The 26069-nt window shown below is 39.6% G+C and overlaps 1 protein-coding gene across 2 annotated transcripts in view; it reads left to right on the forward strand.

Moving 5' to 3' along the window:
* Positions 1 to 26069, forward strand: part of dock1 (dedicator of cytokinesis 1) — a 199328-nt gene that overhangs the window by 162624 nt on the left and 10635 nt on the right. For both annotated transcript variants that reach the window (XM_085466543.1, XM_085466544.1), the window contains exons 34-46: positions 541 to 626; positions 906 to 1062; positions 1748 to 1788; positions 2143 to 2233; positions 4829 to 4948; positions 6134 to 6223; positions 6952 to 7056; positions 12396 to 12537; positions 14287 to 14368; positions 16309 to 16393; positions 19119 to 19205; positions 20583 to 20759; positions 22655 to 22738. In XM_085466543.1, the coding sequence (XP_085322669.1) occupies positions 541 to 626; positions 906 to 1062; positions 1748 to 1788; positions 2143 to 2233; positions 4829 to 4948; positions 6134 to 6223; positions 6952 to 7056; positions 12396 to 12537; positions 14287 to 14368; positions 16309 to 16393; positions 19119 to 19205; positions 20583 to 20759; positions 22655 to 22738 (1347 nt within the window). The remainder of the gene's footprint in view (positions 1 to 540; positions 627 to 905; positions 1063 to 1747; positions 1789 to 2142; positions 2234 to 4828; positions 4949 to 6133; positions 6224 to 6951; positions 7057 to 12395; positions 12538 to 14286; positions 14369 to 16308; positions 16394 to 19118; positions 19206 to 20582; positions 20760 to 22654; positions 22739 to 26069) is intronic.

A 26069-nucleotide genomic window follows, 5' to 3' on the forward strand; every position in this document is an offset into this window, starting at 1 on the left:
ATCAGTAACGTTTTGATTACAATTGTGAGAACTAGTATATTTCCTGTACTAGTTCTCTCTCTTTCTCTGTTTGTTATAAGTCCTTGGCTTTCCAGAAAACAGCATTCATATCTTTTTCTACTTTGCTGCACTTTTTTTTTTCCTTTACTCGTGTCCAAGACACACGTAAATCAAAAAGTCAGTGAAAAAAGGTTTGTTTCAGCACAATGAAATTCACTTTTTTATACAGCTGCTACATACAAATATTGGAAAAATAGATCCATGCATCACTGTCAGCAGATACAACAACTAAAGAGCAAAAAGTACAGGCAAGGTGTCTCATGATGCAACTTTCAGTTGTGTCCTAATAGAATTTCAACAGATAAAGAAAATCGGAACCGGCTCACAGCCAGTTCTGTTGCAAATAAGGGCCGATTTAAGTTGAAGCGTAAACCCTCACAGCTGGGTTTGTTGGAGAGAGAGAGAGCAACAGGGAGATGGCGTTAATGAATTGAAAAATTAGCTACACTGATTATTTACGCCTGCTCTGTCTAATTGCAGTTTGAGAACGAGATCATCACCAAGCTGGATCACGAGGTGGAAGGGGGCCGCGGAGACGAGCAGTACAAAGTTCTCTTTCAGAAAATGTAAGTGCTGATTAATGGGCAGGATTATGCCTGAGCCTCTCGCAAGTTAGATAATGCTAATTGCAACATAGCACTTCTCAAAATAATCACAGTGTGCTGATGATCACAGGACTTGCCATCGCAGCTTGCCTGCATAATGTCTGCTTTCGGAGCAGATGCTAACTCTGTTTTAATGTGTAAAATAGACAGCTTCAAAGACCAGCTGTCAAAGACCATCTTAATACATACTTCACATTTGTTTCTCTGTGTCCCCATCCAACCTCATGACACAAACACCAGCTTACTGGAGCATTGCAGGAAGCACAAGTACTTGGCCAGGACGGGTGAGAATTTCGTCACTCTGGTGGTGCGTCTGCTGGAGAGGCTGCTGGACTACAGGACCATCATGCATGACGAGAACAAGGAGAACCGCATGAGCTGCACTGTCAACGTGCTTGTAAGATCTCTGCTTTCAATCCTGAATGCGCATAAGCCGAGTGCTGGTGATACATGCATAATTAGATTTGAACCCCCTGCGTGAAATGATACACATGAAATGTATAAATAACAATACAGGTAATTGTTTGTGTTATCAGCGCCTGGTTGTCTGTCATAGGTTATTGTTGCCGGTAAAAAACACCGTAATGATGTAGAATTACATACAGACGGCAGTAGCAGGCATCTCGACATGTCAGTGCATTAAAGTGTTATCCCTGAGCTGTTCATCTAAACCACCCTGTTCTTTAAAGTGACATTTCATCTGGAAGCACCAAAATGTCACTTTTAGCTCACATGACTAGGCATATTGAAAAGACTACAGACATATGGCCTATATTTCATATTTTATCTGAGCGAGTCTGCACTTTAAATAACTTTGGTTTCACTGAGAATGTGACAGTGAATACGACAGTGCCAGTCAGTGTACTAGGTGCTTGGATGTGTGCCCGCTACAAGCCCTGATACTGTTGGGGTTTTTTTTTGTTTTTTTTTGGGGGGGGGGGTGTTTTGTTTTTTTAATTTTTAAAATAATCCACCAGTAACTTCTTTTTAGATAGTTAAACAGAATGCAACCATAGTTCTCAGTGGAAATCTGCTATGTCTTTTAAGCCCGTTTTAATGCTTTGTCTTTCTCCACAATGTAGAACTTTTACAAGGAAATAGACAGAGAGGAAATGTACATCAGGTAAGCTTCTGCGTGTTAACCATTTGTTATATTTGAAGCGTTTTTGTCCCTGTGAGGCATTTTAAACACTACAACATAGATGTAATAAGGAGTCTTAGTTGAGCTACATTTTTGCCTCCCAAAGATTAAATAAAGTAGGTCTCCAGAGACCCAGAATAAAATATTTGATTTTGATAAAATATGTTTCCCAGTCTGCAATCTTACCTGTCAGTTTTCCATCTATTTTTCAAGCGGTATTTGAACTAGAAGAGCCTGTTAAGACACATCCGTCTGGCAGAGTTAACCCTCTGTCTGTTAAAGTGTGAAAACCCTCCCCTGTCATGACCCATAAATCATTGCTTTTTTCACTGCCAGGTACCTTTACAAGCTGTGTGACCTCCATAAAGAGTGCGACAACTACACTGAGGCTGCTTATACTCTGCTTCTGCACGCAAAACTGCTTAAGGTACCCATGCACAAGGCCAACAAAAAATAAATGTTAACGTGCATTCTCTAAAATATCTGAAGCTGCACACAGAAACACTGAACCACTCTTAAGCTGCTGTCAGGCAGATGTTAAACGTAGGGTTAACGTGTCAAGCAAATGACTTTATTGGGCTGTATCCCTTTAATTCCAATGTGGCACATGCGACACCTTTTAAGGAGGCAAATTTGCACAGCAGCCTTTTATTTGCACAGCCAGTGCAAGTCACAGCTAGTATCTGATCTTTAATTGAAAAGAAAAACCTGCTCATGTTCTAAAACAGAGACAAAGGTAGCTTCAACCACCCTGGATACTTGAAGATAAATGTGTACTTTGGCGATCATCATCACCTCAAGCATCAGTGCAAGGCATCCCTACTTAAAGGTGCAAAAAGGGCATCTTTCTGACACAACTTAAATTGAGCACATAAATATTTATAGATTATCAAGAAGCATTTCTTTTATGTTAGTACCTTTTTGTTAGTAGTCATGCTCATAGCCTTGAAAGTTTCTATCTCCTGCCAAAAATACACCGCATCCACTTGCAAAACTCCTCATACAAAGAACTGCAGCGTCTATTCCCAGCTGGGGTTTGGTACACCCTAAATTTGAAGTTGTTCCTCTCTGCCTTTTATCCAAAATGGATGCATCCAACATCTCATCTGTTTTTGCATAAATAGCTGGCTGCTTCAGTCTTTGTGCAGGTCTCGTCAGGGAAGAGGAGGCTGTGACTAAATCACATTTTCCTCACTCGGGAGTCACAGTAGCATCTGTAGCATGAGTTCTATGTTTTATTATTATTATTGTTATGATTCTGCTCATCTACAAGTGACTGATCTTTATTCACGTCGAGGCCTGTGTAGACAAGAATGAATGAGAGGGAATGCCATCCATCCATCCATTTTCTTAACCCCTTATCCCATTTGTAATTGTCTGGAAGAGGGAAGTCTATTCAATTTGTCATAGAGTGAGAGGCAAGGTACACCCTAGACAGGTCAACAGTCCATCGCAGGGCTAACACAACCATTCGCACACATCGATTCAGCAATTATCCTACCATGCACAGTTTTGGACTTCACGAGGAAGCTGGAGTACCTGGATGGAACCTTAACACGCAGAGGGAGAACTACAAAATTCCAGAGAAGGAATGATTTATATATAATTCTGTATCCTCCAGCATTTATAGAGTAAGACTGGCTATAATTAGTGTCCCAGTAGAGTACCTGCAGCAGTGTAATAACATTGATGAATTCACAACATTTTCTTCATAGTCAGAGATGTATCAGCACTTGGGTTTTGTCGATACGGGGTCACTGCTCGTCCATGAATTACCAGAGATCCTTTTTAACATATAAATGCAGTCCAGCACTAAAGGATCAATAACGTAAGCCAAGTCTTCCCAGAATCCTTCCTTATACCACAGCAACGTGGTGCAATTTATTTTTCACCCATTGTCCGTGAAGGCTATGCAAATATTGAAGCTTTGCTATTCAAATGTGGCTATCACAATAACGGAAGAAAAAAAAACCTGGTCAGAGATCTTAACTCTTCAGGTTACTCACAACACCATAGAAACCAATTAAAATTGGCCAGTAATGAATCAGCCCTGACAGAATCATAGGATTACGCTTGCTGTACACAGAGGCCAATCAGATTGTCTGTCTTTCTGCCAAGATGCTATAGGCCGTCAGAAACCTTATTAGTCTCTATAGTGTGTCAACAATAAGAACAAAAGATTCTTTCATTGTTTAAAAATGAAAAAGCTTTTCTACTAAACAAGATTAAGTAAGTGTGTGACTCAGTTGTATCTAGTGTTTACACTGGTAGTAAAAGCCCAGCTTTTCTCTACCCTTGGAAACTCCTGGTGCACTAATCTGTAGATTCTCATTCTAAATGCTTTTTATGGGGGGGGGGGGGGTTGATATGCTTTTTCTTATCTAGGTTTTAGATATTGAGGTCAGCATATGTTCAAGTTGAACCTATGAGGCAAAAGCTCAGGCTTCTAAGAACTCTGTTTCAGACACACGCTGTTGTGCTGAACATCTCTAACATGGTTCTGCCAGGCACCGGCTGTGAGCACAGCTCCCCCTCCCACATCATGTTCAAAAGTTCTGTTGGTGAGGTACAACTACTCAGAAGACATTTGGCTTCAATGCAGAAGGAAAAGCACTAAAACGGCTGCAGCTAAGGGGCAGCACCGAGGCCCAGTATAAGATAGAGAGGGTTATTCTGAACTGCGAGTCATGCAACTCTGCTTCAGTTGCTTTGTGTGACTCAGTAAATATGGATCTCCGAATGTGCTTATAGTTCCCCTTTAACACTAAGCATTAGCCACAGGAATGCTACACTTTGCACTGATGCCATCAATGAATCATTCAGTATATACTGATATGGGTTTCTTGCAGAGTTGTTTCCATCTTGCATTGTCAAAGTACAGAGCAGCTTATAAAAAGAACCACACATCACTCTAACCCATTTACACTGGATATAAGTCAGCAATTGATTTCTTGTCACTTTTCCTTTTTACTCTGTATCGTATTGTACAGTGTTGACCCCAGTGCTAACGTGTTTTCTGTAGTGGTCAGATGAGGCATGTGCAGCCCACCTGACACAGAGAGACGGCTACCAGGCCACCACTCAAGGACAGCTTAAGGACCATCTCTACCAGGAGATTATTAATTACTTCGACAAGGGCAAGGTAAGGCATCCATACACAGTTACTCACACTCATAAGCATAAGTGGACATAATGATTTTTCCTCGACTCCTGAGATGCTATTTTTAGATGTTGTCGTCTCAGCTAAATAGCCTTCCTGGCTTGAAAAGGCAGGTTTTTAAGACTGAATGGAAGTTTAATGTGCTGTTTCTGCAGAACAGGCACTGATACAGTGATAATCCCCTGTTTTTAGTTTCTGCTCTTATGGATGAAGGCATGTATCCGAGCACACAATGTAGCTCTTACACGTTCCATTTAAAACCTCTTTTCTTTTATATTTCTCTTCACTGTTCCCTTTTCTCCTTTTCCCTCATAGCATGTCAGGGACTTGAATGCCATCTCGTCTGCCTTAGCCAGAAAAATCTTCCAGCTTCATAGGACCAGAGCTGCTGTGTTATTTTGGTGTATTGCCTGTTATTTGTTCCAAAGGAGAAAAGTGTTTTTCAACCTGCAAGCTAAGCCTGGAACTGAATCCGTAGGACTGAAGCCACAGCTTCTCAAAGATGATGTCCCAAAGCTTTGCATGTGTCATGAGTGTTGGGGTGCAGTCGCCACTTTTGGTTCTGCAGCCAGCTGTCACTCAGCAAGATGTGGCTAGGGAGACAACAGTTTGAAAGAGCTGTGGACAAACATGCGCATACAAACCCACCAGAGTGATCAGTAAGTGTTACAGTGGCTGTAAGAATACATCAGCACTCCAGAGAGAGTGGAGTTTAAACTGAGGACAGTACCATGGGTGTCAGATGTGTCATCTAGAAAGCAGTACCAGATGGTGTTGCCACCACCGCTCTCACTGATGGGAGGCTAATGTGAATAGCAGTCTGGACTTGGTCCACCTCCAGGCTGCCCTATATCAGTTCAGTCCAATCTAGTCTGTCAGGAACCCACTTAGAAGCTTTTCAACATGTTTGATTGGTTCACATGTACCTGTGACACAGTTCACTGTACTGAGTCAAGGAAACATGCATGATGACACATTTTCTGCTTCTAAGGACAGGTTCTGGATTTTCATTTCAGAGAAATGGGGGGAAAAGTGACAAGTTGAAGGGATTAATTTATTTTAGAAGGACCGTAATACCTTTGTCTGGGAAAGAGTAGCCGGTACCGAATGAATGCTTGATTTTTATTTATTTTATCTTATTTTTCTCACTATTTATGTATCATTTAGATGTGGGAGGAGGCAATCATTTTGGGAAAGGAGCTGGCTGAGCAGTACGAGAATGAAATGTTTGATTTTGAACAACTCAGTGCATCCTTGGTAAGTAATGTTATGTTGTTAGTTAGCTTTACTTTCAAGTTGCAAACTGCAACATTATTAGGAGATTATACTGACCTTATGCATATGCATGTTTAATGGATTTAATCAATTTTAGGGAAAGTGACAAAAAGATCAAAATGCCCTACAGAGTGCTTTTTAAAAAAAACCCATTTAAATCTGGAGCATCAGGAATGTTGATATTCAAGACCTGCAGCCCATGTCTGGAAGTACAAAGACATGACAGCTACAGACAAGAAGGGGCACTAAAAACTTGGGTTAACCCTTTATTGCACAAGTATCATACAAACCCTTTGGAGTTATTTTGCAATTTTAGGTGGAAGATTATAAAATTATTCTGATGTTTAAAAAAGGAAGGGTTAATATTTTGGAAAGGCCAAACCTTTTATTTTCCTTTTGTGTTACCAATTTTTATAGCAAAGAAAGTTAAATATTCAAGTTTGAGATTTTGAATTCTTTTGGACTGATTGTCTAATAACTGTGCACACTGTGTATAATGACTATAGTTACTCATATATCACAGATACATACAGGTGATGTAAATATTACTGTAGTATGTCTAATTTGTAATCTCTTGAGACTAAAAAAGGATAAGGGAGAAATTTACCACTAGTTTGAGATAAAACACAACTGCATCTGTAAAATATGCAAGGAAAATGCATGTGCGTGCTGTCCCTGCGTCTAAAATTTATCTTTGATTCTCTCAACAGCGGAAACAGGCGCAGTTCTATGAGAATATAGTGAAGGTCATCCGGCCTAAACCAGACTACTTTGCTGTAGGCTATTATGGCACCGGGTTCCCCTCCTTCCTACGTGTGAGTATATACACTGACATACTCAAGGCGGATAAGCACAATGTGGGTGAGCCACTTGTCAAAAAAAGATGATCAATAGATTTAATAGATTTACCGGTGCCTGCTTGGTTCTCAGCCTCAGCATTCAATACATACGTGCTTCACACATATCTCTCCCATGAATATTGTTTTGTTGTGGCGAGGCTCACTTGTTCAAAGCCCCACCTAGTCTGGCTTTAACTTACTCACTCACTGAGACAAACTCTGAATCATAGGCAGCTGCTCCATGTGTGGGTTGCGGAGTAGATCAGAATTATGCGCTGAGTGGATCCCCTTCAGTGTGGGAAAATGGAACGTTTCTCTTGGAAAAAGGCAGACAGCTAAGAAAGATACAAAAGCAAGAATGAATGAATACATCAGTTTCTATCCCCCACTTCTAGCATGTGTGCCTCGCTTTCATTCACCATGTATCACTTTTCCTCAGTGTTAAGAGACCTGTGTAAGTCACTGTGAGCCGGTCCACTCAAAATCTTTGCCTGCATTTGCAGTTGCCAGGAGTAGTTGTAAAAACTGCAGAGCTTTGAAGAACAGCCAAAAAAAAATCTTGTCTGTAGTAAAAGACTGATCAGACGGCAAGCAAAGCACTTAAGTCCATTTGCCAAACTACAGCTGGACACCATTTTTCCAACAGCACGAGCATCTCAGTGTCGGGAAGATGGTGTTCCGGTGAAGTTCCGCTCAAGGTGTCCCATCACCACCTGCACAACAAAACCATGTACCCAGCACAGAGTGAAAAAGGCTGTCTGGTCCCATTGTAAATTGCTTTCAGTTGCTGAATCACAGGTTACATTCCCCTTACGTTCAGCTCTAAGCTTGTTTAAGCAGATGGAGCTGCAAATGTTCTTTAAAGTGGTGGCACCACAATGAGAGACACTGATTTCTAAAATGACCACCAGAACTGAACACTGATTTTTCTGAGCTGATGGAAAATCTGCCGCCTATTTATAAACATCTACCAAGTAAAGCAGGCTGCTTAACCTGAATTGATCTCTTTTTCCTCTGTAAATGTCCCGGCTGGCCTTGTGCCAATCTGATCACGGCATATCAGAGATTAAATACGTGTTTAATTGGTGTTTGATATCTCAGCACAGTGTCTGAGGTGCTGCTGGGTGCATATCTGCCCTCTATTTCATTTCACTTGCTCAATGATGTGTTTTGTCTTTTTTTTCTTCTTCTTCATTTTAAATGTAATCTATATTAGATCATTTTTTCTGTGTTGCTGTGTCACAGTAAGCTTAATGTTAGGCCTGAGATTTTTTTTTTTTTTGCAAGAAGAAAAGTAACAGTGCTGATTAAATTTGCTTTTAATGTATGACCTGTTATGGCTGTTTTTCAGACTGTCATCTGGCATCTTACTGAAGGACATTTTATCGTACAATCAGCCACTAAATGGCCTAAAAGTCCTCGTGGAATAAGATGATATAAAACTCTAGTTTTAAGAACTGTGATCCCCGATCATACCCTTTTCATTCTATTATGAAGAACAGCCATTTCTCAAGGGCTTTGGCTACTTTCCGATCTCCGCAGCCCCCCCGTCTAACCCCTTTCATCTGGTAGGGCAGAAACTCCATTATAGACAGGGCAAGCTGCACTGGCCTAATCTAACAGGCTCTTTAAAGAACCTTTGAGGATATTCTTTTTTCATGTTTGCCCTTACCTGAAATAACCAGAGATGGTATAAAAACCAACACTTAATTCACATTTGTATTCTTCCATCTTTTTAAAAAAAAAAAAAAAAGGTGGAGCATTCTTTGTACTACATTAGATGCAAAAGAGTTTACAAGCTGGTCATGGTTACTAGTCCACTGTCGTTAATTTTTTTTTACTTGTTAAACATCAAAAAGCCAAAGATTTATGACATTTTAAATGTTGTTATGGCGTTGACATTGTTCTCTTATAAGGGCCCATCCTGAAATACTTAATAATTATATTAAAGGATTTCTGTGTAGGTATGGAAATTTGATGAGGTTTACTAATGGATAAATACAGTTATAGAAGAAGGCTTTCTCTATTGTTTGGCAAGATAGCTTCAAAATTATATCCCAATATGTTGAGGAAATGAGCAATAATGATTTTTATGTCAATATAGAAAAGAATACTGATCAAAAATAGATGAGTGCACCTTGCAGGCGAGAGCATTTATTAGTGCACACAAAATAAATGCAATTTTCCATCCGTCTTTCCCAATGAGCTACTGTCACTGATGACAGACTGCCTAATTTGAATTGTGAATCTAATACCATAAGGTGCCAGCAGCAGAAGCATTATAGTGCAAAAGTAGGGACATAATATATGGAGTGACACAACATAAGCCAAATGTAACCACAAAGTATTTTGTACCCAGAATGTTGTATTTTGGGTCAACTTTTTTAACTGTTTCCTTTGGGAACCCTGGGCAAGATACTAACCATGAGTTACTCTCCATTGGATCCATCGGAGTGTGATTGTTAGCCAGAAAGCACTTAAGCATAGAAAAATGTGATTGTACGAATAGGTGAATAAGACATGTTGTGTAAAGCGCTTTGAGTGTTCACGTAGAGTACAAAACTCTCAAATGGAGCGCAGCTAGCAAGACTTGTTTACTCTTGGGTCATACACCACCAGCTGTTTGTATTCCTTCTTCCCCACTTAATAGCCTGGTTGCGGTAAAAGCAAAGCGGTAAAACAAGTTTGTTGTTTCCAAGCAACACTTTTTTGGATATATTTGGCAGAGTTGGATGTTGTTGAAGGAGCTGCTTTGTTAGGTATTAAATTGTCATCAGCAGCTGAGACTGCTTTCACTCTCAGACATGCCTGGGCTTGTCTCATTGGAGTTCTGGACAAGGAACACAAACATATGGTGTTGCTATATGAATGATGATATGACACTTTGTCATGTGATAATTCATACTGGTGTTAATGTTGGACAATATGATAAGGAGGACCCCAAATTATCAGTCACGCCTTGTATTGCTTTTTGTTGCAGCACTGCAGTGTCCTCAGGGGGGAAAAAAATAAATTCCTCGATGAAGACATTTCGTAACCTCCCTCCCACATACTAATTGATTTTATGCAAGAGTACATAATTCAACTGCTTATGATTTATTAGTTGTTAATATAGTTAGTAACTAAGGTGCTAGTGGTAAAAGGCTACGGATAACATTTTAAAACATCAGACTCGATTAGGTCATTGACTCCAGTTGCTGTGTGCTACAAAAGAATATCAGAGTGGTTTTAGATTGTTTTCATCAATAGGTCTATATTGTATAAATGGTTATATTATTGTACAAAAAGATCAAGACCAGAATATTTAACCAAAGTTGTCTTTTTAACCTTGAAAATTACTTTTCCAAAAAGCTTTGTATCATTTCATTTTTTTTGTTATATTTATTTTCTATATTAAAAAAACCTTACGGAGCAGTTTCAGCTTTCAAATGCTTAGTATTTCCTCTAACCATTGTTTCCCTCACTTATTTATTCCTTTCTCCTTTCTCTTCCCATCAGTCCTAAACTTTACTTAATCCCCGTATTAAGTTTCCTGTGACAGCTCAGCTTATAGAGTGGTTGAGGGTGTGAGAGTTGGTTTGAAATATGTATCCTAAGACTCCACATTCGGAGACACTCTGATATGAGCTGTCATGTTCTATCAGTCAAAATGTTCCTCAGACAGACTTCTGAGCACATTCAAGCAGCTGAAGGCACGTTCATGGCTCATGCATTTCTAGGAGCATTCCGTGCACTCTTCTCTTATAATTTATTTTTGTTTTGGATTAAAACAGATGACCTTTTCATCAGTTTATATGCCAATCTATGTAGTAGATTCAAAGGAACTATCCATCCATTTCCGTTGGCTTTTCTTTGTAAAGAGGGGTATGACACAAAGACCTTAAGACCTCAAATCCTGACAACATGAATTTTATTTAAAGTCCATGGCATTAAGTTATGTGACCTGTTGCTGTTTTGTCACTTGACCGTTGGAAATTGCTTTTTACCCACTAGCCAGAAAGAAAAGACCATTTTAGTATGACTCATTATCTCACTGAAAGTGGTTTTCTTTTCCAGAACTAGCCAGTGTGGGTTTGAGGGTAATGAAAAGGAGAATTATGACATTGAGATAACTGTTCACACGACCTGAATGCTCAACGAGCATAATGCGAATCTGCTGTCTTCTTATGAATAAGAAAACAATATGCAGTGCTGGAGAAAGACTAGCTGTCTTCGTCCAGATTTTAATCTGTCTTAGAGAAATGCAGACTCGTGACAAATTAAAGTAAAAAAAACAAAACAACTTGGATTGTCTTTGTAAAGTTTTTGTGCCCGAGGTGTTTATCATCCCTGCAATTCATCTCACTAATAAATGAAAAGTGCCTATGTATCACTGTGTGTATTCTTTGGCTTTTATGGATAGTCATTCACGAGGTTCGCTAATTTTTATTGTTCTTGAAGCCTAAGTAAGGGCAGTGTCAAGTTTTAAATCTTTGCTTTCTGCAGCATTCTGCTCAGAGGGGTTGCACATGCACAGTGAAACTGAGAGGATAAGGAAGAAACTAACGTGATAATTAAGACTCTCACGCAAGTCTGAAACAGAAATGTGCTCTGCCATCTGTGCATGAGAACAGATAGCACACATGTAGCTCTTGTGCCATGGCTTATGGGAGAGAAATTACTAGACTTATATTCCTATGTGTAACCCTTACTTGTAAACTGTCTGTCGTCTAATTTCCTTATTATGCTTATAAACTAAGTCATATTCAGCCTCATATCCAGTGCACCACGTCATGGTTTCCAGAAGACACTTAACTGCTGTAATGCAAAGATGACATGTCATGTTACTGCACTAATATCTGACGGGAAAATTCTCTGTGTCTGCCTTCAAAAACATTACAATGTTTCAACCACATTAGAGGTTATTGTTAGAAAGAGCCCACAGCAAAATGCATTTGTATGTCAGTTGGGTTAAACAGAAATACTCCTCAAGCAAGCCAACTCTGATCTTGGCTAGGATTCACTTAACCGAATCACTGAATCGGTTCCGAGAACTTTCTGTCACGTGCATTTCCAAATGTTTAAAATGGAGATTATGATGATGTATTTGAACCCAGCGACAGTACCAGGCAAAGTAGATTTGCAAATCAAAGTGCTTTTCTCATTTCGTCATGGTCTTGCATGCTCTTTGTGTACTATTAGTGTGTGTACTCTAAATATATATTCATATTCATAAAGTAGTGTACCTCATGCATATATATTGCAAATGTAAATTCGAATTATGCATTCATGAAGATGTTTTTTACGATCTTAGTGTCTTCTTCTGTGTCCTTCAGAACAAAATGTTCATTTACCGCGGGAAGGAGTATGAGCGGCGAGAAGACTTCGAGGCACGTCTCCTGACACAGTTTCCCAATGCAGAGAAGATGAAGACAACGACACCACCCAGCGAAGACACAAAGTCTTCCTCTGGACAGTGTATCCTTAGCACATTTACTAAGCAAATCTTTATTTTACTTTTATTTTTTTTTTAAACTTTAAGGCGTAATTTTCAAAAGGTTGTTTTTCTTCTTTTTTTTTTTAGTGCAGCCACCATATTAAATTATATCAGTGCACAGAATAAGAGTATATAATTTTTATTTTCCACAGAATGGCTACATACTTGCACAGGAAGAGGTTTCTTAGCTTTTAAGCAAAGTGAAGCACGGACATTCTGGCAGTTCATGACATCACCCCATTTAACGTGAATGACAAATTGGATTGAATCATGATGCAATTACAGTCATGTGAAAAGTAACATTTTCACATTATTTCATGCAGTGCAACTGTAGCTTGCCTTCACCAGTGTATGAATGTGAGTAAATTAAATAGCTGGGCAGGTGCTGTTAATCAAACATATGTGGTGCGCGTGATCACCTTTGTAAAAGCAAAGTTTGTGCAGTTTCCTGGTCTGGAGCATTCAGGTCTATTTTAGCACAATGCTACAATTTTCCAAAGACTGGATGTCTCCGCAAATTCACCCCAAGATCAGACTCTGCAGTGCACGGAAAAAGATTGAAAAATCCCAAGAACTACATCTCAGACACTACAAGCCTCAGTTAGGATGTTAAATGTTAAAGTTCATGAAAGTATAATTAGAAAAAGACTGAACAAATGTGTCTTGTTTGGAATTGTTGCCAGAGGAAAACCTCTAGCCTTTCATGCAGCATGGCTTAGGTTTGCAAAGTTGCATTTGCACAAAACTTGTGGAACAATGTCCTTTGGACAAGACCAGATTAGAGGTGTTCACCTATAATGCACAGCACCACATTTGGGAACAACCAAACACCTTGCAGTCTCTTAGTTGAACTCGTCAAAGGGTTCAAGAGTCAAATATCAGGCCACCTGTCCAACAGCAAATGACTGGCCAAAATTAGGTCATATCCCAAGCACAGCAGCAAATCTATGAAAAAGAAAAGAATTGTGTTGTTGCAGTGGCCCAACCGAAGTCCAGGCTTAAATAGATTGAAATGTTGAGGCAGGATCTTAAGAGAGCTGTGCACAATGCAATCCCCACAAACCTCAATAAGCCTAAGTAATGTTGTAAAGAAGAGTGGGACAAAATTCCACAACGGTCTGAGAGGCTGATGAAGTCAATACTTGAAGAAAACACTTCAAGTCCAGAAAAAAAAAATTTTTATGAAAAAAAATGTTATTGCTTTTAAAAGTGCTTTGGGTGTACTTGGCTTTTCACAGGGCTGCAGCGAAAACTGCTCTGAAAACTATCTTTTTCAGATGGCTGTATAGGTCAGTCCAGAAGGTTAATAATATTACTGTCATTACTCTGTCATCTTTTTTTTCCAGTAGCAATACATTACAACAAATTGTCAAGCACAGTCAGCAGTTGCGACAGATTAGCTGACCTCAGTGCCAGATGAAAGCTCGAGGCATGTTGTTTAAACTGCATTAGCCTGCATACAGTTATAAGATGCTTTGTAAATCCACCTCCACCCCAGCTTCTCCATTTCGTATCATTTCTGACTTGATATACAGCATAGCGATTGCCATTGATGTGTGCTGTGTTCTGTGAGGGCGTTTCTTCCCGAAGTCCTAGAACAGAGCTAGACTGCAAAATGTAAATTACTGCAGTATTAACTATAAGGTTGAATCGCCACCAGCTTCTGAGTAACTTCTCTTCAGTGATGTGTGTACAACAGTTTCATTTATTCCTTGATGTTTCTGCTTAAGACATCCAGTGTTTTACCGTGAAGCCCATTCTCGACCTGCCTGCCAAGTTTCAAAACAAGTCTGTCTCTGAGCAAATACTCAGGTAATAACAAAGTCCCTGCTCTTCACTTCTTCACAGTTACAGTGGATAACTCAGAGTCACATAAGATTAATTTCAATCTGGCAAAGCCAAGTTTACTTGCCCCCAGTCATTCAAACGGGTCAGCAAGCTTGTGGTGACACACGAGTCCAAGTGCATTCGCATTTTCGTGTGGCGTTCTGACTTATGCTATGGAGAAAGGCGATTAAATCTTGATTTAAATGTGGGTCTCTGTAGAACAAACAGCGCTTGACCTTCTTGTCGTTCTAGTGGTTATTACCTTTCAGCAGCCATCTGCTGTTATCAACTGTGCCAAGTACAACATTGTTCCTCTGACATCATTAATACCATTGTGTGGCGCGTCAGGGCCACAGCAAACATTGGGCCCTCATGCTCCCCTTTGTACACATTCTGTACGCCAGCCATGTGCTGCATCGCTCAGCTGTGCAAATTCACTTAGGTATGCCATCCAACGCATCAATGGGCATAATTAAAAGAAGACATTTACATGGGAAAGCCTTTAGGCAAATATACCTGCGCAGTGATCTTATCAGAAGCCCAGTCAAGGCACTGGTCACATTCCCCTGCATTGATCTTTTCAGCACGCTGTTGTCTTGCTCGCTAAGTGTATCTGATCAGAATATGTAACTTTGTTAAATGGCCTAGATTAGACAGCCGTGTTTAGAGACTGACAGAGGATTGCTCCATATAAACTTTCCATGATGCGTTTTCAGCTAACTCTATAACTTCTTCAACTCTCGCAGTGCTGTTCTCTCTGTCCCCCTCTCTCCATTTTCTCTCATTTATTCCCTCATTCAGTGAAAAGATCAGTGGTGCATAGCAATGAGACTGAGCTGTTTGAGCCACAGGGTCACAGCAGCAGGCAAAGCATACCCCAATCTGACCTTGCTTTGCCAGACTATGCTACTCCATCAATTCTAGCCCGCCAGCTAAAGACATGTAAAAGGCGTAATTGGGGTAACGCGGCTGATTTTAAACTGCTTTAATAACCTGTTTATTAAAGCAGAAGTTCAGAGGCTTCATTTTTTACGTGAAGGCCGAACTTTTTCAGCTAACTTGGGAATAGGTCTTATGTTCATTAAACAGTGTGCTGCCCTTTGCGAGTAAGCATAGACGGGAACATCTGGTCCTCGGTATAACATAAAAGGCTCAAATGTTGGGGCACCTGAGTCCAGCTTTTCTGTGTAGTCACAAATGGGTTTTTTGTTTTTTTTGTGGTCTGTTCATCAAAAAGATTATCGGTCCTTCACAGAAAAAGTTCAAGCATCCCATCTGCACACATTGATCGCCATTTCTTTAATCATTATAGGGTTGTGGCTCTGGATTGGCACTGATTCAGTTCATATTTTCTTTATAATTATTTGCTAATAAAGCCAGTTCGCACGCTTTGAACCATATGGTGTGGTTTTGGAAATGGGAAATGCAATATGGTGTACTAATTTTCCTAGGAGACTGTGATTATGTCTCTTTATGCCAATAAGTGAGACAGATGAAGGTGGGCCGAAGAAAGCAAGTAATGAGCCTGTGTAAGGGAAGCCATGTATCCACAGCCACTATGTAACACCATCATTTTCCTGCTGTGAAAAGTCTGTTAACCTGATTTGGCAAATTTCCTCCCTGTTAGTCATGTGCCCCTGTCAGGTGTGCTGCAGCTTATCTGCATGTCTGACATCTCAGGCTAACTTTAGGGCCTCCCAGTTATGTGTGGGAGCCGAAAATGAATTTATTTCCCACAATGAGGCCATATCTCGGATAGTTAGTCAAAAGCCAAATGCAAATCACAATAATTCCTGTCACAGCTGCCCTGGGAGGCGGTTTGTCCTGTGTTTGACCTGAAGCAAAGCAATCAACCTTTGAATCAAGCTGTGGATTGCCCATAACAGTTTTAATTTACTCAGGTACTGATTTTTCTCCCTCCCCAGCTTCTACACGGTAAATGAAGTCCATAAATTCCAGTATTCCAGGCCGGTGAGGAAGGGAGAGAAGGATCCCGACAATGAGTTTGCGGTAATTCCCGTCTTTTTCTGTTTGTTTACTGTTACTTAGTTTTTCCCCATTTATTTGGTTAACTTCAGACATAAAATTAACATAAAGACTGTGTTACTGGACTACAGTAGAACATGTGAGTCTACGTTTACAGGAGCGGTAGAAATGGTAGGTTTAAAAAATGTGTACCAACCAGTAACTGTTAAAGAATTCCAGTTATACTGACAAAGAAAGAAAAATCTTTTTTCTTTGTCATTTACACACATTCAGAGATGAAACACAGGAAAAAAATACAAGTAAATTTATGAAATAATTTCCCAGGAACAAATGACTCAGCTCCATTTGCAAGTTGCACACTTGCAAGATAATGTACTTAAGTAGGTTAAATTAGAGTAGGTAGGTTAGTAGCCTCCGAATCAAAAAGCTTGTCAGTGTTTTATGCTGAGATGTGGCAAGTGGAGTCGAGCTGAAAATGGATTTTCATTTTTGCCTGTTCTCATCAGGTTGCTGTTGTGTCACGGCCACCACCTTGAAATTTACTAGCGTAGGACTGAGAAATCTTTCAAGTTTATGATGCACGTATACTTACGTAGATATTTTCAGCACAGAAAATCAATAGCACCGCAGAACATAGAGCTAATTTACATAGGCAGAAGAATTTACACCGCAGAGGAGGGATAGACGGAGGATTTTATTCATCTTTGAACACAGGAGAAGGTGGTGCCAACAAGAGCATCCAAACAAAATAAAATCGCTGACAGTGATCTATCTCCAGTTTAGTAAATGCAAGTATTACTGTCAAGTCGTTTTTTAGTTTATCTAGAGAGTTATTCTTTGTGCGCACTTAATAACCAGGTAGCAATAACAAGGACGACAAATTAAAGCCAGTCACGCTTTCCTCTGTGTTTACTGTGGCGTCACTTCAGCAGAACAGGGTGATGAATTTCACTCATCTTAGACTTGCTTCCCTTGTCAGACTGATTGGACTTTCTCTGTCCTGACAGAGCGATTATGGATATCTATTGCCTGACATATTGTGTCTGTCACATCTATTATGCATGTCAATAAACACAAATCCTTGTCATTTGCAGATGCTCCTGAGTGAGTAGTAAGTAGATTTTAAAGACAACGCAGTCTCTAAATATTTAAATAGAAGTATTAGTTTTCTTTTCAGATGTGTTGGTTGTTAAAAAGAGGCTGGAAACTACATTTGGAGCAGACCTCACTTGCAGGTGATCCCTGCCATGCAAGTTCTTTTTCTCAATGTGTACTGTTATTTGAGATTATAAATATTTGATGCTTTAGAAGCTATCCAATTTCATATCATATCCCATATTACAACTCCAATAACAAAAAAGTTGGGCTGATGTGTTTGTAAATAAATAACAGAATGCAGTGATTTGCAAATCGCACAAGCCCAAACCCAAGAGGCGGAGCTTCTCAGAAGTAAAGATGGGGAGAGGTTCACCAATCTGCAAAAAAACAAACACATCTACACATTTTTGAAAAACAGAATAATGCCCGTCAATGTAAAAATTGTGAAAAATTGAAATATCTCATTATCTGTAGTACATAATATCATCAAAAGATAGAGGAAAAAGTGGACAAATCTCTGGGACAAATGACAAGACTGAACATCACTATTGGATGTCTGATTTTCAAGCTCTCAGGTGCATTTAAAACAGGCACGATTCTCAGTTGAAAGGCCTGCATTAGTGGTTTGCATTGGTGCTTTTGTAGACCACGGTCAGTGCAGAAAGGTAACTGCAAGTCTTTTTCAGGGACGGGCTTGCATATTTCAGTAAGACAATACTGCATCTGTTGCAATAGTGTTGCTTTGTAGTGGAAAAGCCTTGAACCTTTGCCAGCTGAAGACATTTGGTGCATCATGAAAGGAAAATTACGACAGAGGAAACCCAGTACTGCTGAGCAGCTAGAATCCATATCGGACCGGAACATTCTTCTCCCAAAAATCCAGTATCTGATCTCCTCAGTTGGCCCTGTGCCTTTTTTAAAAAATGTCTTACTGCCATCAAACACAAAATGAGTTTCTTTGTTTTTTCTTCAGCCATAAAAAGGTGGATAATGGGGTGTTGTCATTGTCACCTGGTTGAATGTGCGGGCAGGCAGGCTCAACACCCGAGTTTGAGAATAATTTGAGAATAAGGTGACGTAGGATGTTTTAATTGATACCATAGATTAGTCTACTTAAAATCTCAGAAAGTTTCAAATTCCAGTGACCTTGTTCTCAAGGTCAGGGGTCAATTTTCTGAACTTTTCTGAAATTTCTTACCATCTACTAGGAGGGTGACTGGTAGCACTGACAGCATAAACATTTGATTTCTATGTTCTGTTGTGAATAAAATATAGGATATATGAAATGTGGAAATCATTGCATTTTGTTTTTATTCTTTTTTTTCTTTTTTCTTTTTTTTTTTTAAAGTAAAGTGTGCGTGTTAGTCCCCATAGGGAAATTTTGTTTTTATTCTAATGTTACATTTTACACATTGTCTCAACATTTTTGGAACTGCCCTTGAGCACTTGAGCAAATGAGCTCCGATCCAGACGGGGAGGCAGTAGAGCCGTCTTCCAACCAAATCCATTGCGTCACTAAAGTCTCATTTATGCAACAGCAGTCTTGTTTCATTGCGATATCTTGGCACAGCTGCAGCTTGATCTGTTTAAAGAGCCACATTATCTTGATTTGAACTGTGTTCCAATTTTGTGTCTGTCTTTGTGTCTGCAGAACATGTGGATTGAGAGAACCACGTACTCTACAGCGTACAAACTTCCTGGCATCCTGCGCTGGTTTGAAGTCAAGTCAGTCTCCACTGTGAGTATGAAGGGCCTGTGTGCCAAGCAAGGCTCCTAATCAGATGAGGATGTGCAGGCTTGCTTAAAGACAATCAATGTGATTTGTCCACTTAAGCAGTATAGACGCAGGGGTGCCACTCCCCGGGCTAACGACAGGGCACGTTCTCTCTCTGCCAGATGGCCCACATTGATTCACCAGGCACTCCTGTTTCTACTGAAAATTGCTACACAGCACAAATATAACTGGAGAACAGTTCAGGCTTTGCTCTCCTTTCACTTTTTGTACAATTACCTGGATTACAGTATTGAAAACCCTTCAGACAACAGCAGAGGACCTAAGTGTTGACTGAAGCTTTATCAAAATGTAATTACTTTATCAGTGATTTTTTTTAAATGTTCATCCCCGAGTACGGGGGAAAAAAGTGCACCATATAAGTCATGAGCACAAGGGCAGATTATAGTGTCAATTAAGAGTCCAAACAGGCTTTTTTTTTTTTCATGTGTTTTTAGTTTGTCCCAAAACAAATGCACTACTTAGTGCGATTAGCCTTCCTTTACCTCCCAAACACCTGAGTCCATGTAGCAGAGTTTTACTCTCCATTGTCACACTAATTCGGAGCGGACACCTCTTCCTTCAGGCAGAGTTAGAATTTACTGTCAGGAGCAGCTTGCCCTCCAGATGAGCCAGGGAGAGGCAAGGTCCCTGAGGTCAGACTCTCTATTTAAAGCTTAATGACTGGGCTGAGATTCACCAGGCCTAATCCTTCCATCTGACAATTCTTTTTATCGAGCTGGCCTGAGACATACCGGAGCAGATTGGAGATTTGTCTCGCTTGTACAACATCTTTACTTTTTTGGCTTGGGTCTAATTCTGACATTTACTTAACAGTCCATGCATGTTTTCTCTAAACTCTTAATACAATGAAGTGATTTTTTTCATCCATCCAAGAGATGAGTTTGCCCCTATGTGGAGTTAAATAGATTGTGTCGAAATTAGCTTTCACACCGTAGTGAAATGAATGACAACAGTTCCAAGTACTTCATTCATCTTTTCCTCTAAATTGCTAGTCTTTTTTCTTTTTTTTCTTTTTTTTTGGCATGGGATTTGAAGTTCTGGTACATGAACACACTATCCATCTTCGTTTGACAGTTCCAGGTTTGTATATGGGCACGGTGATCAAAAATTATTCATTGTTTCTGTTTGATTTATGTGTGTAGTTAAGCGATCCTCAGCCTATCTTCTTATAACCTTTCTGTAATTCGTAACACAAAATGTTTCCCTTTGATTGTTGTAATCGCAGGGATGAAAGCAGTGTACAGTATGTGTATTTGCACTGAAACAGGCGAATAAGCGCTGGGAATATCTGATATCACCTTTAACTTCTGTGCTACACAGGAGGAGATCAGTCCGTTGGAAAATGCTATTGAAACAATGCAGCAGACCAATGAGAAGATCAGCAGCATGGTACAGAGGCATCTCAATGATCCCAACCTTCCCATCAACCCGCTCTCCATGCTGTTGAATGGGATTGTGGACCCAGCTGTCATGGGAGGTTTTACCAACTACGAGAAGGTAGACAAATGAAAATAGTTCTGGATGTGTCTAAATCATCTTAACTTTTATACATTCATGTCCAAATCTTTAATTTGAACGTTTCCACAATTCATGAAGCTTTATTTTATCTTGTTCTAAATGCCGTGAAGGTTTGTTAAACATAAAGCTAGAACCAGGAGACTCAAATCTATAGGGCCAGTGCACAACCTTAAGACTCGGTTTCTAGCCTTAGGTGTTGTAAAGTTGAAATAAATGATGCCCCTTTATCTCTCTGGGCAAGATTGGCAGGAGCCTACCACAGCAGACATGACTAAAGATGACCCTAAGATGACCTTGAGACAGTTCAATACACAGAAGCAGGGGCATGATATATAAGATTCATACACTGAGAGGCAAAGCACTTATTTTTTTTCATTAGCCTACAGTTTTACACACCAGTGCTAGTCAGGTATTTTTATATTTTGAACAAGCTAAGCTAACAGTTTCCCCATTTTCCTTCTTTGTCGTAAGCTGAGCTAAGCATCCACTTCTCTAGCTTTGTAACTGCTTTGTAACTGCCATAAAGAATTCTAATAGACATGTCTTATGATCATCATCACAGAATCATCTCACACATTTTCCAAAAAAAGAAAAACATTTTCTGAAAACGAAACAAGAGGAATGCCTATGTTATTTATTGTTGCTTATAGTATATATTTTTGCATATAGTACACGTTAAGGATAAAAAGGTACTCCGTGTCTTTAAATTATCTCTAAGATCATCAAAGTATGTTTTAAACTCATTCAAATAAAAACACATTAATTTCCAGGTTATATTATATGATGTGAATTGGGTGTTATTATTAGAGTACCAAGTACCAAAACCCACTCATTTTCAGACCAGTGACTGACCAGTTAGCTTGATATATATCTGATTAGTAACTGGTCTGTTTAGCATCACTCGCTGCCCCATGCTGGTCGTCTCCGAGTGCCAAGATAAACTACATGTGGGCCACCACAAAAACATTCATAACAATAAACTTAATCAGACACTTAAATCACCCTAACCCAGATGAGCACTGACATTTTTAAGAAGTAAGCAAAGGCCAAGTGGCTAAAGCTGTCCAGAGTTCAGAGCCAGCAACAAGCCAGCAGACTCAGTAAGAGCACAGCATTAATGCAGTTTAAGTAACTGAACATCCTGTAATTTGTTGCCTAAATTCTAAAGCTTAAACTTTTTTTTTCCTGATCTGAATTGAAAAATAAAAGTCGGAATCAGAAAATTGCAATTAGCGCATCTCTACTTCTTCCTACTTCTTATCATCGTATGCTTGCTGCAAATTCTTGAATCCCTATCACTATGATGGTTAATGTTTTATACCTTTTTATTTATATCATGTTCCTTGTAGGTCATCATAAATCCATTATTTTTTCCTTTTCCAAAAGCCCAACTCAGTCTTCACTATTTCCTGTTTTTCATCATTTTTCACGTGTAATCCAAATACTATAGTGGCTCATGTGGTCTTTTTTCAGTTTTTTTTAACACAACCCTTTTACCCTTTTGATTATTTTAAAAAGCGATAGCCTATTGGGTTCTCTACCTGAAATAGAGTTATACCGGTCTTGAGGGTGCCTTCTGAGTCAGAGGAGAAGCAACGGGAATTCTTTGCCCTCAGGTCACTCCTTCGTCTCAGTGAAATAGTGCGAGCAGTGGATGAGAGACGGTTGTCTTGACTACATTTTTCACATCTTAACAGACCTTCCCAGTGCTTCACCCTTGTTTCATCTTTATTTCCTCCCAGTTTTCTTTTTATTTATATCGCAAACATCTTTACATTTTTACCTTTACCTAACTTTACTCCAGGTTTTCCTCCTTTCTATATAGTCATACTTACTCCAGTGTTTTTCTGTCTGCCATCTTTTTTTTTCTCCAGGCCTTTTTCAATGACAAGTACATCCAGGAGCATCCAGAGGACCTTGAAAAGATAGAGAAACTAAAGGACCTCATCGCCTGGCAGGTAAGACCATACCACTGAAGAGCCATGGGACACGTAGGTGAAAATGGCAAAGCATCATAAGGGTCCAGGATTCAGGGAACAGTGCTTTTGCCAGTTTGTTTGAAATTATTTACTTTAAACGATGTTACATTCTTTGCATTCTTTTTCCATAGCACAAGTAAAGAGCATAGGAAGACATGGCCGACAGGCAGTCAAAATGCTGAGTATGGATTAGATGGTGTGAAGGAGCTTGGGAGGCATGAAAATGTGCATTCATCCCACTCAGTCTTTTAACATCATTGGCACTGGTTTGCATTCATTTGCTTTGGGCAAGTCACTATGGTTAAAATTATTAGAGAAGTTTATTAATGGAATCAACACCAGAAATGTTCAAACCTTGCACCACCATCTACAGCCTTCCAGACATTACGCTGTGTGATTTTGAAATTTAAAGTAAAATTGCATTTATGTGTGACACTTCATTAAAGTGATTATACATAAAAAATAAAAATGAATCAGTGTGAAACTTACAGCTGAACATACATTATTGTTTGTGCAGTAGTTTTCAGTGCAGTAACTCTTACAAACAGGGGAAATGTGAGCCTCTGTGAGCATCACTGCAACACTGAGCGAGATGCACATGCAGCAGGCAAGAAATGCACACGAGGACTGCTGGAAAGCAACATCCTGTTTAATAGAGTATAACTCTCTGGATCTGAACTGTGGGTTACTTTAATACTCAAGAAGTTGTGGTTTCCTGCCTTATGGTTCACCCAGGATCTGAACAGATACAAGAAAAGTCTGCTTCGTATTCTAAAGTTGTACCTCTCTCAGTTGTTTGTAAAATAGGTCGACTTTGTGCTCCGCATCTTTGGTGGAACTTCGCCGACTCTAAAAAGGAACGCTCTTTTGTTTTTGTTGTGCCTTTTGACTTTACATGGTTCAGTGATTCACACAGAAGAATGTATCTTGTATTCGTACCTCGCGTCTGACACTGATGATGCTGCTCACATAATTGTTTTGCTGTATAGCGAAGACTTTTTTTAAAAATACAATTTTCCATGTGTGCCTACTTTACTTAGACATATAAGTGGCGCGTACGTGGGGATCTGTAGGAAATCGCTGACTGAAGTAGAGGTTGACACAGCAGCGGCAGGTTACCTAAAAATAAGCATGTTGCTGCTTCATCACTCCTGGAACGTTGTGCATATCACAAAGGCGTTATACATGACAGGGTTGGAGCAAGCAGCTGGATTTCATCTCTAAGACCTATCAGTTAATTTTATACTTATCATGAAGCAATGGCAGCAAGCAGTAATCTTGGTGTGATTACCTTTGTGGCATAGGCTTTTATTTTTTAATTCCAGGGTACTACTCAGATAAGGAGCCATTTCAAAAAGTGTCCTTAAAATCATTGTTTCAAATTATTTCGAGGTTATTTGGTGTAATCATAATGCACACATGCCATAGAGGAAAGCCTATGCCAAACATACCCACAACAAACTTTAGAGCGATCACTAAAGCAGATTTGAATTGGTGTCAGCTGTCTCTTTGCCAGAGACTGCAGGCTTGTTTATCTTGTGTTTTGAATCCATCTAAATGAGACAAATGAAGGCAAGCCGGCTCCAATGAGCAAACTAAACGGGTAGAAATGAGCCGTTGTGCACTGCTATCCTGAAATACCCATTGTCCTCATTTAGTAATTAGAGAGAAATGAGCAAGTGGAAATCAGGAAAATAGGTGTTGTAAAAAAACAACAACAACAACAACAACAACTCCCTGGCAAGTACGAAGTAGGGTTTTTAGAAATGTTTATGTTTATAATTGGCTCTGGAAAGATGCCTAAATTAGTTCCTGAAACGCCTCACTTCTACATCGTTCAGTCTGTTTATGGGGAGCTAAACGATCAGGGGAATTTTCATCAGGGCATCAACATTGTATTCACTAGCATAAAAACATCATCTTTTAATGGCAGGCTTGTTTCCTAATAGGACCCTCTAACAGAAGCCTTTTTCTTTTGGTCGCTTCATCTCACATAAAGCGGAGTCTGCTTATTAGTCTGTCTGACTCGCCAAATGTTGCGTACGTCTCCAAGACCTGCGCGACCTTCACGAAAGGTCTTAATATGTCATCGCAGCTTTAATACCAAGCATCTCGAAGTCAGCGTGGCTGTCCTACCACCGCGGGGTGTGGCTCAGAAGTCTGTTTGTTGTGAATCAGAAAGGCAGTTGAATGACAGGGTTCAGTTAAGAACACTAGGCTCTGGTTTTTTTTTTTGGGGGGGGGGGGGGGTTTAAACCACAGTGCCATTTCATTTATAGCTGTCAGCTGATAATACTGGCATTTGCCTGTTTATAAATGGGGCTCTAGCGTGATTTCTAATCGCTGCAGCCCACTAATTATGATGGCACAATATGTGAATTCGGGACACATTAAAAATTATTAAAAATAAACTGTTATAGGTTCATGATAGTCCTGGTTATTTTTGTAACCTTTAAAGCTTCTGACAAAAATTATCTTTTGTCATAAGGGGGTTAAAAAAGGACAGACGTGGCCACAATTGTACATTTGCATTGCCTCAGTATTGCCGTATTGTATCGCCTCTATGTAATTTTAGACACGCTTGTGTCTAGTTTCTGTGTTCACAGAACAGCAAAGTCATGCTGTTAGGCTTGAACTGTGCATGTTCTATTTAATAACCACTCATTTTCTTGTACTCGTGACTCCTTTGTGCTCAGTTCGTCTGACCTTCTCTGCAAGCAGTCTGTAGTTTTACAAACTGCTGTGTTGGTTTAGATACACTCTTCCACTGTTTTTGCTACCGTCATTTATCAATATCGGGGCAGAAAACTCAAACTACCCACATGTCAATATCCTTCGTGCCATTTTGATTGTCTTCTAATATATTAATGAATGCTATTTTCAAAGCTTGCATGAAAGGGGGCACTGTTAGTGACATGTTATTGTCACTGTGACTTATGATCAACAACAACACTCTTAGCTTTGCCTAGCCTCCCCAACTAGCATGTCATCTCTGACACCTCAGCTTTGCCTCTTTATCCCGTAAAATAACTCAAATGTACCTCTTCCATGAAGTAAACTAGTTTTTACAGTTTGTATTGTCATGACTCTGTAAGATAATGTTTACCGTGGACTTGGTGTTGGCTTTTTATGAATGCAGAACCAAGTCCCCAGTTTCTAATAATGACATTCACCTTAGCATCACGAGAGCTGATATCTCTTACTGATATGCCAAATTGTGAAACTGATAAACAGATATCTCTCTTAGACAGCCGGAGAGGATTAAAAGCATTTTTTAAAAAGTTAAGTTATGTAATTAGACTCGCAAGTT

Source organism: Copadichromis virginalis, linkage group LG8 (assembly GCF_057382275.1).
Source record: "Copadichromis virginalis isolate Kocher_CV1m ecotype Utaka linkage group LG8, C_Virginalis_male_GT1.1, whole genome shotgun sequence".
Lineage (NCBI taxonomy): Eukaryota > Metazoa > Chordata > Actinopteri > Cichliformes > Cichlidae > Copadichromis > Copadichromis virginalis.